At 42.5% G+C, this 12,696-nt stretch overlaps 1 protein-coding gene and 1 long non-coding RNA gene across 4 annotated transcripts in view; one reads left to right on the plus strand and one right to left on the minus strand.

The window, feature by feature from the left end:
- LOC124309521 (neurotrimin-like) overlaps positions 1 to 12,696 on the plus strand; it is a 114,118-nt gene that overhangs the window by 56,163 nt on the left and 45,259 nt on the right. For 2 of the 3 annotated variants that reach the window (XM_046773193.1, XM_046773196.1), the window contains exons 3-5: positions 370 to 577; positions 7,637 to 7,804; positions 8,630 to 8,758. In XM_046773193.1, coding sequence (XP_046629149.1) covers positions 370 to 577; positions 7,637 to 7,804; positions 8,630 to 8,758 — 505 coding nt within the window. The remainder of the gene's footprint in view (positions 1 to 369; positions 578 to 7,636; positions 7,805 to 8,629; positions 8,759 to 12,696) is intronic. The other variant, XM_046773195.1, reaches the window with a different exon arrangement.
- The window catches only part of LOC124309523 (uncharacterized), a 100,799-nt gene that overhangs the window by 26,915 nt on the left and 61,188 nt on the right, over positions 1 to 12,696 (minus strand). The window lies entirely within an intron of this gene.

The following is a 12,696-nucleotide window of genomic DNA, read 5'->3' on the forward strand; positions in this document are numbered from 1 at the left end:
TCGCTTCGAACGACCATCCACCTCCATCCCTTCCTCCGTCCTTTCTTCCATCTAACACGTTCCTTTTTTCACTTGCACCTCAATCATACCGTCTTATAGGATATCAGCGGTAAGCTACACGTGCCTGTGATCTCGAAACCGTGATCTCTTCAAACCCGAGTCAACTCTCGGCGCCATTAGTTTCTTCAGAAGATATTTCGTCTTTTGAGAAAAGATATTTTTCCTCGCTGTAATTCAAGGGGTTTTTCGACCATTTCACTCACCCCCCCCCCCCCCCCCCCCCCATCAGAAAAAGGGATGTTGTATAATCCCACGTTCCCTTCACATGGATCATATAAAGTGTACCACCACGTATTCTTATGATTCCAGGTTGCTTGGATGCACTTCGAACAGAGCGCGATACTGACGGTGCACAATCACGTGATAACGAGGAACCCGCGTATTTCGGTAACGCACGACAAACACCGTACCTGGTTTTTGCACATAAGCGACGTCCACCAGGAGGACATGGGAAGGTACATGTGCCAGATAAACACGGTCACGGCGAAGACGCAGTTCGGCTACCTCCACGTCGTAGGTAAGTGAAGAATGAGTTACATCCTATACATGGTTCCTCATCGCCGTTCCGATCAAGATCCCTTCCGCCCCGCGTGCTTTGGTTTCGCGTGGCGGTAAAAGAAAAATGGAATCGCAACGATCCAATTTTAACGAGAGTGAGAAAGACAGCGGCTATGTAGCAGATTTCGAAGGGAAAGAAAACAAAGGAAGAAAAGAAAATGTAACATTAAATAAACAGAGCGAGACACCCACGTGACGAGGAAGAGGAAGAGAGATAAAGGTAGGTAGGCATCGGCAGGGAAAGAAGGAACTCGCGGAGTAGAACGGAGGAGGTGGAGAAGGAGGAGGAGGGAGAACAAAAGACGCGGGCGTCTCATCTGCCGGCCAAAAGACGAGACAACAATAATTTAATCAGAAGAGGGTACGTGCCCCTGCCAGTCGGGAGAACATATTAATATCTCGAGTTTTGACATCTCGACGGTGGCGGGGGTGGTGGGGGTGGTTTGCAGGGTTGGGAAGCCGTGAGAGGTGGTAGGGGTGAGGGGAGGGGGTCGGGTGGGGAGGAGGAGTAATCAGAGGTCTAGATTAATTGTTTCCGCGGGACTGTTTCCCTCCACCACCCCACCAGCGCGAAAGGCACAAATACGCGGGCAGACCTTCGTACACATAAACGACCTTGTACAACACGACGCGACGATAACGTAGACGCGGAGGATCCACCGGGGACTCGACACATAATACCGAACCGTCATAACTCACGTCTAGGCGTAGGTGAGAGAGCTGATGGAAAGGTGATGGTCGGATTCAAGGTAGGGCCTAGGAACCATGACGTGACATCATCGGATGATCGGCGAGGCGTTTGCTGACGTTGAAATTAGCAAATTGTGGTTCAGGCTTTCCTGCACAAAATACTCAAAAAGTTTCATATGGATGAAATCATTTGATGTGTATTAGAGTGAGACTTGAGAATAAATACAAACAAGGAAAGAGAAAATTGAAAGCGTAAGCGTGTTCGGAGAATTATCAAAGAGAAGAAGAAAAGGTTTCATAGGCAGAAAGAATGAAAACGGAATGGCAATTGAAATTCATATAGAAATTGTTTGTTTAATTTTATGAGAAATATTGTTAAGTACATTGTAATAAAATGGTCATTTTTTCATTGTCGTTGTGCTTTTTTTTTATACCAACACCTTGTATTTTGCACAAATACTTTACGCGATGGAGGGAAATGGAAGTCATTTTCGGATTCAGCACGCTCGAAATCGTAATATTTACCAAAAAAAATCCCATACGGCTGAAATAAAATATTATTTTGCGAACCTGTGTTGTCGTTGTTGTTAGTCTAAAGTGAGACTGCAGCTTACGATGTAAAGACTGTCGTGAGAGAAAAATCAACGGTACACATCATTGTATGTATTACTGTGGTACACAAGGTACCTACACGGGTATCCTGTAACACCGAAGGAATCGACACACTTTTTCCCTGACGCCTGTGTTGTATGTACAGTAGCAACACGGTGCGGCGCCGGGGCGTGACACTATGAATTATTCAAAAAGGCAAACAAAGCGTAAAGCAAAAAAGAAATCAAAGAATGATTACAGCAAGACTTTTCGTCGTTGTCCTTATGTGGGCGGGTGGGCGTGTGCTTGCGTGAGTTTTGAGGGAGTCTGCGAGGTCAGGAGGAGGGATAAGAAAAATAACTCGAATGAAGACGATCTTGAAGATATACTCGCGAGGCGAGTATTTCCACCTCCTCTTCTTATACCCAGCAGAAGCAGATTTACCCTACGGGGTGTATAAGTAAAGTGTCGCCATAAAACGGGAGCGCGGGTGAAATCGCTTCTTTTAAAATTTACAACTCTATTCGTTACAATAACCATATGAGATTGTACCAAAACCACGTTCTCTAAATCACTGCCCGATACACGGGCGTACACATTTTCCACTTTGAGAATAAAATTATACAAGTCTCTTTCGGCGTCTTCTTCGCCCGACGAACTGCAACGAGGTAAAGTGTACCAGTTATCGACCCTGTCCCAATTATAGACTACTTTTGGTTAGTTGTATCAGTTTGAACCTTGCTTCTAAAATAACCAGAAAAAAAAAAACTTGTAGTGTTTAACCCTGTAGTAGCTGGTTTCAGTCATCGAAAAATTGACAATTTGCGCAATCGATTTATAAGTTTGGAAAATAAAAAGGAAAATAATTGGGTCTAAACGTGTCGACAACTGGTAAACTTACGTCGTGGTTTTCAAGTTCACCGATAGGATCCCTGTCACCCCGTGCATCAAACAAACGAGTTCATGATGCACTGCAGCGAAACCGAAAAGCATCGTTGCAGGGGAGTAAGAGGAAGAGAAAGACGAGAGTGGATGTAGCAGAGGGAACTTAGTTGTGACGAAAAGTGGGGTCTGGCTTCTGTCCCGTCCCCCCGACGGCGTCCCGTCTTCCATCCCAGTTCTGCCTGCCTTCCTTCCTTTCACCCTCTTTTCCCTATTCACGACGTCAAGTGGCCAATTACGATTCAGAGATGCTATTCAACGAGTGATTCGGAATAAGAAGAGGGGAGGGGGGGAATAAAATAAAAAAAAAAAAAAGAAAGTACGAAACGCGGAACGACGGAACGAACGAACGAACGAAGGATAGGATAAAGTAGATGAAAAGTGAAGAGAGAAAACACGGGAGCGAGAGAGAGTGACGGAGAATGAAAATGAAAAAGAAAATAGAAAAAAGAGAAAAAATAAACGCTGCGGAAATCCCTCCGCATGGTATGCGGCGCAATAACTTGTCTATCTCCAGCTCGGCGGGGGGCGGGATTCGACTCAGCTTTCGGTCCGAAATCTCATCCGCGACCCCGTCGATCCTCGATCCTCCCCCGCGTCGTCTATCCCGAACCCAGAGGCCACCTTTCGCTTGTATACCAGAGTTTAGGACAAGTTAACGCGCCACAACACGCGGTGGCCGTCCATGTCTGAATAATGCATCATCCGCACCAGCCTGCAGCGTAACGATCCATGTATACATAGAGTTGTATGTATATGTATTCGCCACATAGAAACAGTTGTAAATATGCATTTATACACGATGTATACCATATACGCTAGATACAGGGATGCGTATTTAAGGGAGGTTTGATATCATCCCTATTTTTGGGAGATGTTTTTTTTTAAAGAAAATGAAAGCACTTTGAGCAGAATTTTCTGAAATCTGATCTCATGTCTGATATCGCGATGACGCAATATTTAAAACTTGTTTATCGACTCGAGCTCAAAAAGTTTTTGTTCCTAATTGTATATATTGGCAAACTCTGACCCGAAAAGATGTTTTTAACTCAAAAAATTGTTCCTAACTGTTACAAGTTGGATAGTGACGTCAGGAGATGGGCTATTGCAAAAGCCCTTGAGTTCCCAATTTCAATGAAAACATTCTAAAATGTTCTTGAAACTATAAATAATAAAGTCTCCAAAATCAAATTGCTCTACATTTTCATTTTCTTTAAAAAAAAAATCCTAAAAATAGGCATAAGCTATACCTCCCCCTCCTTAACGAATATATAATAAACCGCTCTCCTTTTCCGGTTTCGCTGGAGGGATCGGCAACTTTTATCCGAATGATAGATCCCGTCGCGTCTCAGTTTCCTGTATGATTCAATTTCACTAAATTCACGCAAATCCCTCGGAGATTTGGCAGTTGAAAAGATTTTTATTTCAACCATGACACGGTTTTCCGTTTCAAAAATGATATATCACTGTCTCATATCTGCCGTATGGTGTTTAGATTCGCTGACGTCCTATCTACGATATTACGTGTACAATGTTTTCCCTAAATCAAAACTTTTATTGCTATAATATAGCATTCCTGAGAAAGTTGAATAATACTCTATTCTTGCCTCGTCTTGCTGCTTGGGGGAAAAGAAAGAAAAAAAACTTTTAGAAATAACAAAGCTCCGACGCCAGTCTTTTTCATCCACTATATTCGCTTGTTCGACATTATTATACGGGTTACAACCCATACGCGTATAATAATGCACTCACAGATGGACGTAGACAACGCCTACACCTACGGTACAGAGTAGAGACACATTACACACGGAAGCACCGTTCAGTTAGAGAGCAAACACAACAAGTGGGGGATGAGATGGGATGGGATGGGATGTTTTGGGATGGAGGAGGTCGGCTCGTTCACTCCCAGTTCAACGTATCGCAGGCAGCTTCGCTGTCGGTGGTTGAATTTTAAAGAGGGCCGACACGTATGAATATGTAGAGACCGTGGAACGCTATCCGCGTATAATAACGCATGTATAAAGGTGCGTATGGGCATCGTGCAGGACTCGCATATCCTTCCGTATCGCGACTATGCGGATAAGGCAAAGGTGCCCTTTGGCACCCAGGACTCAACGAGGTTCGTGAGCGTTACGGTAGCAGGCGTAACGCCTACGCATTCAAATACATGCGTAAATTACGTATACGTTAGGGTGGTCATTAGTACAGGGTCATTATCGAATTTCGTATATACTCCCATGGGGCAAAACACCTTAAAATAATTTTTTTACTCACGACTCAGCCGTAATATTGACTTTTTTTTAACCTGAAAAGCGGGACGAAAGCAGCATATTATTCCGTCTTAACGGATTTGCGGGAAATATGAGGTCGTGAGGATTAATCGTCGACTTTATTCCCTTGTTACATAATGGACTATTTTAAATTCAATAAAAATACCCGTCTGCTTTCCAACGCTTGCGAATTGTCATGCATTTCTCATGCATTTTTCCTATGTTCAACGCACGTACCACACGTTAAAAGCCCATAATATCATATCAATACTAGAGGTGCCACATTTTTTGCTGTAATGAAAACCCCACTGTTGACAAAGGTAAAAAAATTTTGAATCGTTCGATTGGATTTCCCTGAATTTGACCAGGTTTTAGGAAAATTTGGTGCCCCGCAAATAGCATATCAAATAATATTTCAGACAGTGATAATTCAAATTAAAAAAAAAATTTTTTATTGACGCTTTTTTTTGCGACCAGCAGTTTGGTATGAAAAATTCTGAAGTAAATTTGAAATCTCAATTTCCGGTATTGATCGATTAGAGTAACTACTAATCGGTGCCACTTTTAAAAATCGTTATTTCGAACAATTCGTCTTTCGTTATTTTATTTTCGTATGTTTGAGATTTCGATATATCGGCCATTCCAAAAAACTGATCCTTCCACGTATTATCTTCCACCCACCAATCGGTACAGGTATCAGAACGGATAAAAGTAATTTATAAAAATAGAAGAACAAACGCCAGTGGATACGGAATTGAAGCTGTCGTAATTCGACGAAGCGTTATATCCTCGGAAAAAAGAAGCAAGTATACGACTGACGTAAAAAAAAATCGCCAAAGGACGAAAAAATAGAGAGTGTTAGCACACTGAGTGTTAGCATATAACGTTATACGTCCACAACAACGTCGAGGCAGAATGGAGGTTGCATGCGGGAATAACGAACGAACAAACAAATGCTCTTCACGATTTTCCCCGTTTATGGAAATGAAAGGCTCGTGCGCGACACAGTCGCATCGACGACCCGTGGAAAAGGTTTTTAGTCGTCGGTGCAATTTCGAACCAGCTGTGCAGTACGTACTCCGCGTCGATACGCTCAGACCATGAACGCTACACGGCCATGCACACCATGCATTATACAGGGAGCGATGAAGCTGTGAAACGAAAACGTCGCGATCAACGACGAAGCAGCCAAAAAGTTGCCGCGATTCTCTCCGCTCTATCAACAACAACGGACAAACGGCTTTAGGCTGGCCATCAGCCAACCCTCGAACTTACCGTTCTCACACAGCACTGCAAATTTATTTTAAAGCCCTCGGATACCATATTACACGAGAATATGACGACTTTTTTTATTTTGAACCACTGTAGTGGATCCAGAATTACAAATTTTTGGACTCTGACCTTGGGTTCATGATTAGCGACCCAAAAAAAAACCTCACTGTATCAATTTTCATTTCAATCCATTCATCCATCCTGAATCGTAGGAATTTTGTTATTTAAATAATTGAAATAGCGCTGAAACTATCAAATCCAAAGTCTAATCAGTTCTAAGTTCGGAAAAGCCGCGTCGATTGAAACCAAAATCATTGAAATCCGTTAACTCGTTCTCGAGATATCGTTGGACAAAAAAATGTATCACAGACGTACATCTAAAAATGATCGGAGGTGATTATCTAAACTTGAAAATATACAGATCTCGTGAAAAGTCAACATTTAATTTTCGGTATGATTACCATCATTTCCTTTTTCTGTGAAAACAGAGAATCGGCAAGTCAAGAACGGCCGACTGAACGAACACGCGCGATCCTTGTCCGAGGACGAAAAGCTTCAGTCATACTTTGGCTACTCACACATTAGCTCCACAAAGGCGAAAGACGACCGCGCAATTTCAGTCCAGGCACCGCCAACCCCCGGTTGTAATTGTCATAACGAAGTGGACCCCGCAGGCTTAAGGGATGGGAACCAGGAGCCGGGGGGCTGTTACGGAACAGCGGTTACATTTCCCCTCCGGAGGGTGAATTCTTGTCCGCGACTTAAGTGGGGCGGCTGCATCCGTAAAGGCAATTTTCACCCTACCATTCTCACCCTCCGGTGTTTCACCGTGGAAGAATCGAGGGCGCGGAGGGCGCGGAGGAATCGAAGACATTTTTTCCGGACGCCTGGCGCTCTTATCACGAGTGATTACGAGTTTTTAACGGGGATTTCCACCGCCTTATCGGTGATTCCCCCGGCCCTCGTTCCGTTTTCTTTCTACCTCTGTAATTTTATTCGATTCTCACGGAAATTTCCCTTTCCTCTCCCTTGTCTTTTTCACCTTTTTATCTCTCTCGGGGTCTCGGCTCTGACTTTCTTCCCCCGCGTGACATCGATTTGCACGAGGAACAGCGAATCGGCGAGCCTTGTGCTTGCTTGCCTCGCCTTTCCTCCACTCTGCACTCTCTTCCCCTCTCGCACGAATCTTCGCTGTCCGATCGCCGCATACGTATCGAACTTGTTAATCACCGCGTATGGTTGTGTGTTTTCAGTACCACCGAACATCGACGACTCCTTGAGTTCATCGGACGCCATAGTCAGAGAAGGTGCCAACGTCAGTCTGACTTGCAAGGCGACCGGAAGTCCACCGCCGAGCATACGCTGGAAACGGGACGACGGATCGAAGATATCGATAAGCAAAAACCTCGTCGGTAAGGAAGGTGCTTCTCAAATTCACTTCGCCGCTCGATTAACCCCTTCGATCACAGAAGCTATTATAGTGGAACCCATACTTTCACTTTTTTTTTTTTTATCATTTCTTTTATATTCCATAGAGAAAAATAATCAAACTTTGGAATAATTGGTATTTTTTGTGAATCCATAATTGTTATAAATAAACACATGGAAAAAAGAGGTATTTTCGTGAATTTTATTCGTTAGCGGAGAAGTTTGATAACAAACGTATACTAAAAACGCTTGGAATTCTTTGGTTGACAAACAGAGATCTCAGAACGAACGTTAGATTTATAAAATCTAATACTTAGGGGTAGTTTTCATCTTCCTTAGAGGTCCGTATAGATAGTATTAGGGGTCGCACTTATTCTCGGCCTAAGATCGTACTGTCTCAAAAAATAAATATTCATATAAATCTCATTGAAGAACACTGTTGACAACAAGTTGATAATTAGCCACGTTTTCACCCGATTTAGGGATTGTTTTTAGTTTTATTCAATTTTTTACGGTAGACTCGCATTCAGCGTCGAAATATTACACGAGAAACGTATAATTGCACTTCTGTTTCAAGAAAGAATTGGATCGCGTGACCGAAAGGGTTAAAATGTCGTTTTTCGGTCGATCTCTTTAACCTTACCAGCACTTATCGCAACCCTGCCAATTGTTATACTGTTCCGCGTGCAATATGTATAATTCGTAGCGTATAATTGGGCTTGTTCGAAAATTAGCGGTTGCCATCCGGGACCCCGTTCGTCCATTTCGCGAGATAATCGATGCATCAGGCTAATTTCGTATTCGGAATTTGATTCCAGTGTCCGAATGGGAAGGAGACACCTTGGAAATGGCCAGAATCTCGAGGCTAGACATGGGCGCCTACCTCTGCATAGCGAGCAACGGGGTTCCACCAACAGTGAGCAAGAGGATCAAAGTATCAGTAGACTGTGAGTGGCAAAATGATAAAGGATTATTGGATTCGAGAGATTTTTTTTTTTTTTTTTGGCATTCGAGTTCAATCATAAATAATATCCATAGATGTTGACGTTTCAGCCCTTTGGCGGTAGCGCTACAATATTTGTTGAACGTAACTTGGGTTACACATGATCCATTTGGCAAGAACAAAAATACAAAAAACTAGGAAACACTTTGGCCATATGGCAAACAAACGATTATCTCGAACAAATACCAATGCGTTATAAATAAAATAAGCAATTAAAAACCAATGGTGTATTTATTATTTCGTCGCGAAAGGACCACTTAAGGAGTTGTCCTTGGTCGGGATTTTTCAGAAATTGTGTTTTTATTATTTCATTTTCGTAATGTACATCTATTCAAGTACGTGCACGGAAAGTTTCACGTTGATCCGCGAGATATTCTCCAAGTTACGCGCACGTTTGCAAAGACTCGTTTCTTTTTACAAATAAAAAATCTCCGAACGAAGTTCAATGTTACCCCACCATGTATATTAATTTTTATAATAACAAATTGAAATATCTCTCGATAAAAAATTCTTGAAAAATCGCTTTTTCACGGCCTCCTGGCTATAATATAGGTATAACCCTTCAAGGCCGATCGCATTTTGAATGTAAAGAAAACGAACATCTCTTACGCAACATCACATATTGTGCGCGTAAGCCTAGGTCGTCACCTGATTTTCAAATTTCCTCAGAAATTTCTGTCGTTCTTTTTCATTTCATTTTCTCTCATCTCGAACGCGTATTCCCAGCAGCGACGAGAAAACCCCTGACGCCAATGAAACAGGTACCAAGTGCATTGCATCCTGGATATAACAAATAAGATTCGACTAGTGGTGCAGGTGGGTAAAGTCGGTGTCTATACAGTGAGGAACCACCACCGAGAATACACACACAATTTAATAATGGAGAAAGGCGGCGGCCGGTAGCAAAGCTGGCTTTGTGAGTCGAGTCTCCGAGTTTCTGCTCGCTTTTTCTTTTATTCCGCTTTTTTCATGCTGCTCTGTTGCTTTTTCCCCCTTTATCATCCTCTCTCTCTCTTTCTCTTTCGTTTCGCTCACGCACCGGCAGAACAAACGAAAAAGAGAGGAGAGGAGAGGAGAGTCAGGGTCGGTCGGGGCAAAGCGGAGCGTAAAAGTGAGCTCAGGATAGCCGCAACAGACCATTACCGTTTTCACTGTGCCACCGCAGTGCACTGAGCCCAGTTCTTGCTGTTATTGTTGTCATTGTTATTGTTACACACGGCGAAACTCTCCTAAATACTGTGCCAACCACTTTGCACAAGTGTTTTCCTCGTCATTTCTCATCCCGGGTTTTCCTAAAACCACGGCAATTGCATTGCGGCGGAAAATTGCTGATGAAAACTCGTCGGGATCTCAATTCGATCCTCGCTTAGCCCTTCGTCTCGGGCTCTTTTTTCCCCAGTTACATATACAGATTATACCAGAGGAGAAGGTGGAAATGATTTCCAAAATCGTTCTGAACTTTGAAAAGATTAAATTTTTATTCAACGTTTCGTTGCGATAAGGACACCGACTTCTAGCCCGACAGGGATTTTCAAAAATACTGATTACGCGGACTGATTCGGAGAGATTTTTTGTGCTTCCAGTCACGCAGCTGGTCTGCCACTGCGTGAATAAAATCAGTCTGTTTCCTCGGCCCCCGTCCGTCTTGTTCATTTTCTTACGTTTACGTTTCCGTCTCTTCTTTCTTTTGCTGTCGCAGTAGATACGTACCGGATGAGGTCCGGCGTACCTAGATCGTCGATATTTTCCTTCTATTCGACGTGGATATACGTAACGGGGTTGGGTATCTCCGCTGACGTTGCGAGAAAACCGAAACCACTCGGGTGGTCCTGTCACGACCGCGACGTATACGTGATCTTGAAGATGAAACGCTCGGCTTCGCCTCCTTGGATTTCCCGATTCGCCCTAAATACCCCTTGACCGGTGTCTTGACTTGTTTTCTTGTTATTAACCCTTTGAGTCACACGTTATTGTTCCGAGTCAAATTTTATTGAAGGATAGTATTCAATGATTTTCAGGGTCAGATTTCAAAAATTCCAATATGGCGGACGCAAATTTCACATTTGACCGAATAGGGTGAAAAAACTCTATGCACGGGTTTGAGGGATCACTGATTGGATTTGCCGTACTGAATTTTCAAAACCTGATTTCAAATTCGTCATCAACGACCCCAAAAATCCCTGAACAGATTTTTTTTTCCGGATTCGATCGAATTTGAAATTTTTGTCCGCCACATTTGATCCGCCATCTTAAATATTGTAAATCCGATTTCAGATTCGTAATTAGCAAGCCCAAAAACTTATAATTTATGTAAAACGTCTCGGAAATGAATTATTCCTTCTATTTTGACATTTTTTTTCAATCAATTTGTTTCCAATAATAATAATTTACATTATATCGTAATAAATACTCCTCTCGAGTATTAAAAACCTATTAGTATACTATCAAAAATAGCGAAAAAACTGCAAAGTAATAAGTTTTCAAAGTTCTCTATAAATATACAAAAAATCGATATAAAATGGGTGGTAAAAATACTTAGGTACTACTATGATTCAAAGGGTTAAAACAGGCAAATTACTAATTCGCGTTTATGAGACTCCGTCAACCTTCATTCTCGATGTTCCTCTCAACTTGCTGACTGTTAATGGATCATACATGTACAGGATAAAAAAGTGCCAAAACTCGTAACGAATCACATATGTAAATTTTTGAATAACTCTGATATTCTTTGACGGATTTCGACGGAAATTGCTACATTACCATTTTGTGAGTCACTGAATCCAAATTTGAAAGGAGAATTAAAAAATTCAATACAAGGGATTGAAAATGGTGGTTTCAAATTCCGATAATTACATTACGACTAGGCGTCAACAATCTTCTAGCAAAAAATCAACAAGCGAAGAGTAAGTCTTTTGAAACTTGTTACTCGGGGGTTTCGAGGTCACTGATAATGAATCTGTTATCAGAATTGGAAAATTGCAAAATAGAGGGAAACCTCGATCGAAAAATTCAAAAAAAAAAAAAAATTCTCCAATGCAGAAAAATATGTGTATTTCATACTCCAGCAGGGTTTGGGTCGAAATTTTCAGCTGATTCTCGGAAAAAAATTCTTAAAGTCAGCTACAACGAGAGCTTTGCAATATCCGCTAAGCACTAAAGTGTACACAGTGGGTTCGGAGGGTTGATACACTGTTGTGTTTATGTTACTCGTGTACGCGTTGATGCGTATATGTTGCGTTAATTGCTCACTACAAGCAGACAAAACAACCGGAAATGGAGGAAATTTTGGTGGCAGTGTTCAAAGCCTCGAGTTTTTGAAAAAACCCCTGCAACTGTCGTCAATTGATAATGATTCTTAACTTTCAGACATATTCTTGACGGATGTTTTTACCTTTCACTTCTTCGTCTTCCTCTTCTTTTCCTTCCGCCTCTCCGTACGGATAAATATTACAATAAATTTGGTCGATAATCCCGGCAATTATAATCGTCGACGTCGCGTTAGAGCGCGAACGCGTCTGCAGTAGGCAATTAAGTCGAATTATTATAAACGTCGAGGGTGCTGCAGGTTTCGGGCTGGGTAGTCGCGACGAGAAAGATAGAGAGACAGAGAGAGAGAGGGAGAGGGCGAGAGCGAGATGATGAGAATTACTCATCTTCACGCGTCTATAGAGGACCAAACGCAGCCCCCGAGCCGTGTTTTATGCCTTTACGTGCAAGGTTGACGTAGATTAGTTAAACGCGACGACAGATTACTCCCAGCAGTCCCCGCTTTTGCTGCGAGGGGTTTCACCCCCGACCCTCGAATCTCCTCGCCGCGCCACCTCGATGACGATACAACTTTACGCCGAGGGTTGAAAGAAGAGTAGAAACGGAGAGAGGGCG

The sequence above is a fragment of the Neodiprion virginianus genome, chromosome 7, assembly GCF_021901495.1.
Source record: "Neodiprion virginianus isolate iyNeoVirg1 chromosome 7, iyNeoVirg1.1, whole genome shotgun sequence".
Taxonomy (NCBI): domain Eukaryota; kingdom Metazoa; phylum Arthropoda; class Insecta; order Hymenoptera; family Diprionidae; genus Neodiprion; species Neodiprion virginianus.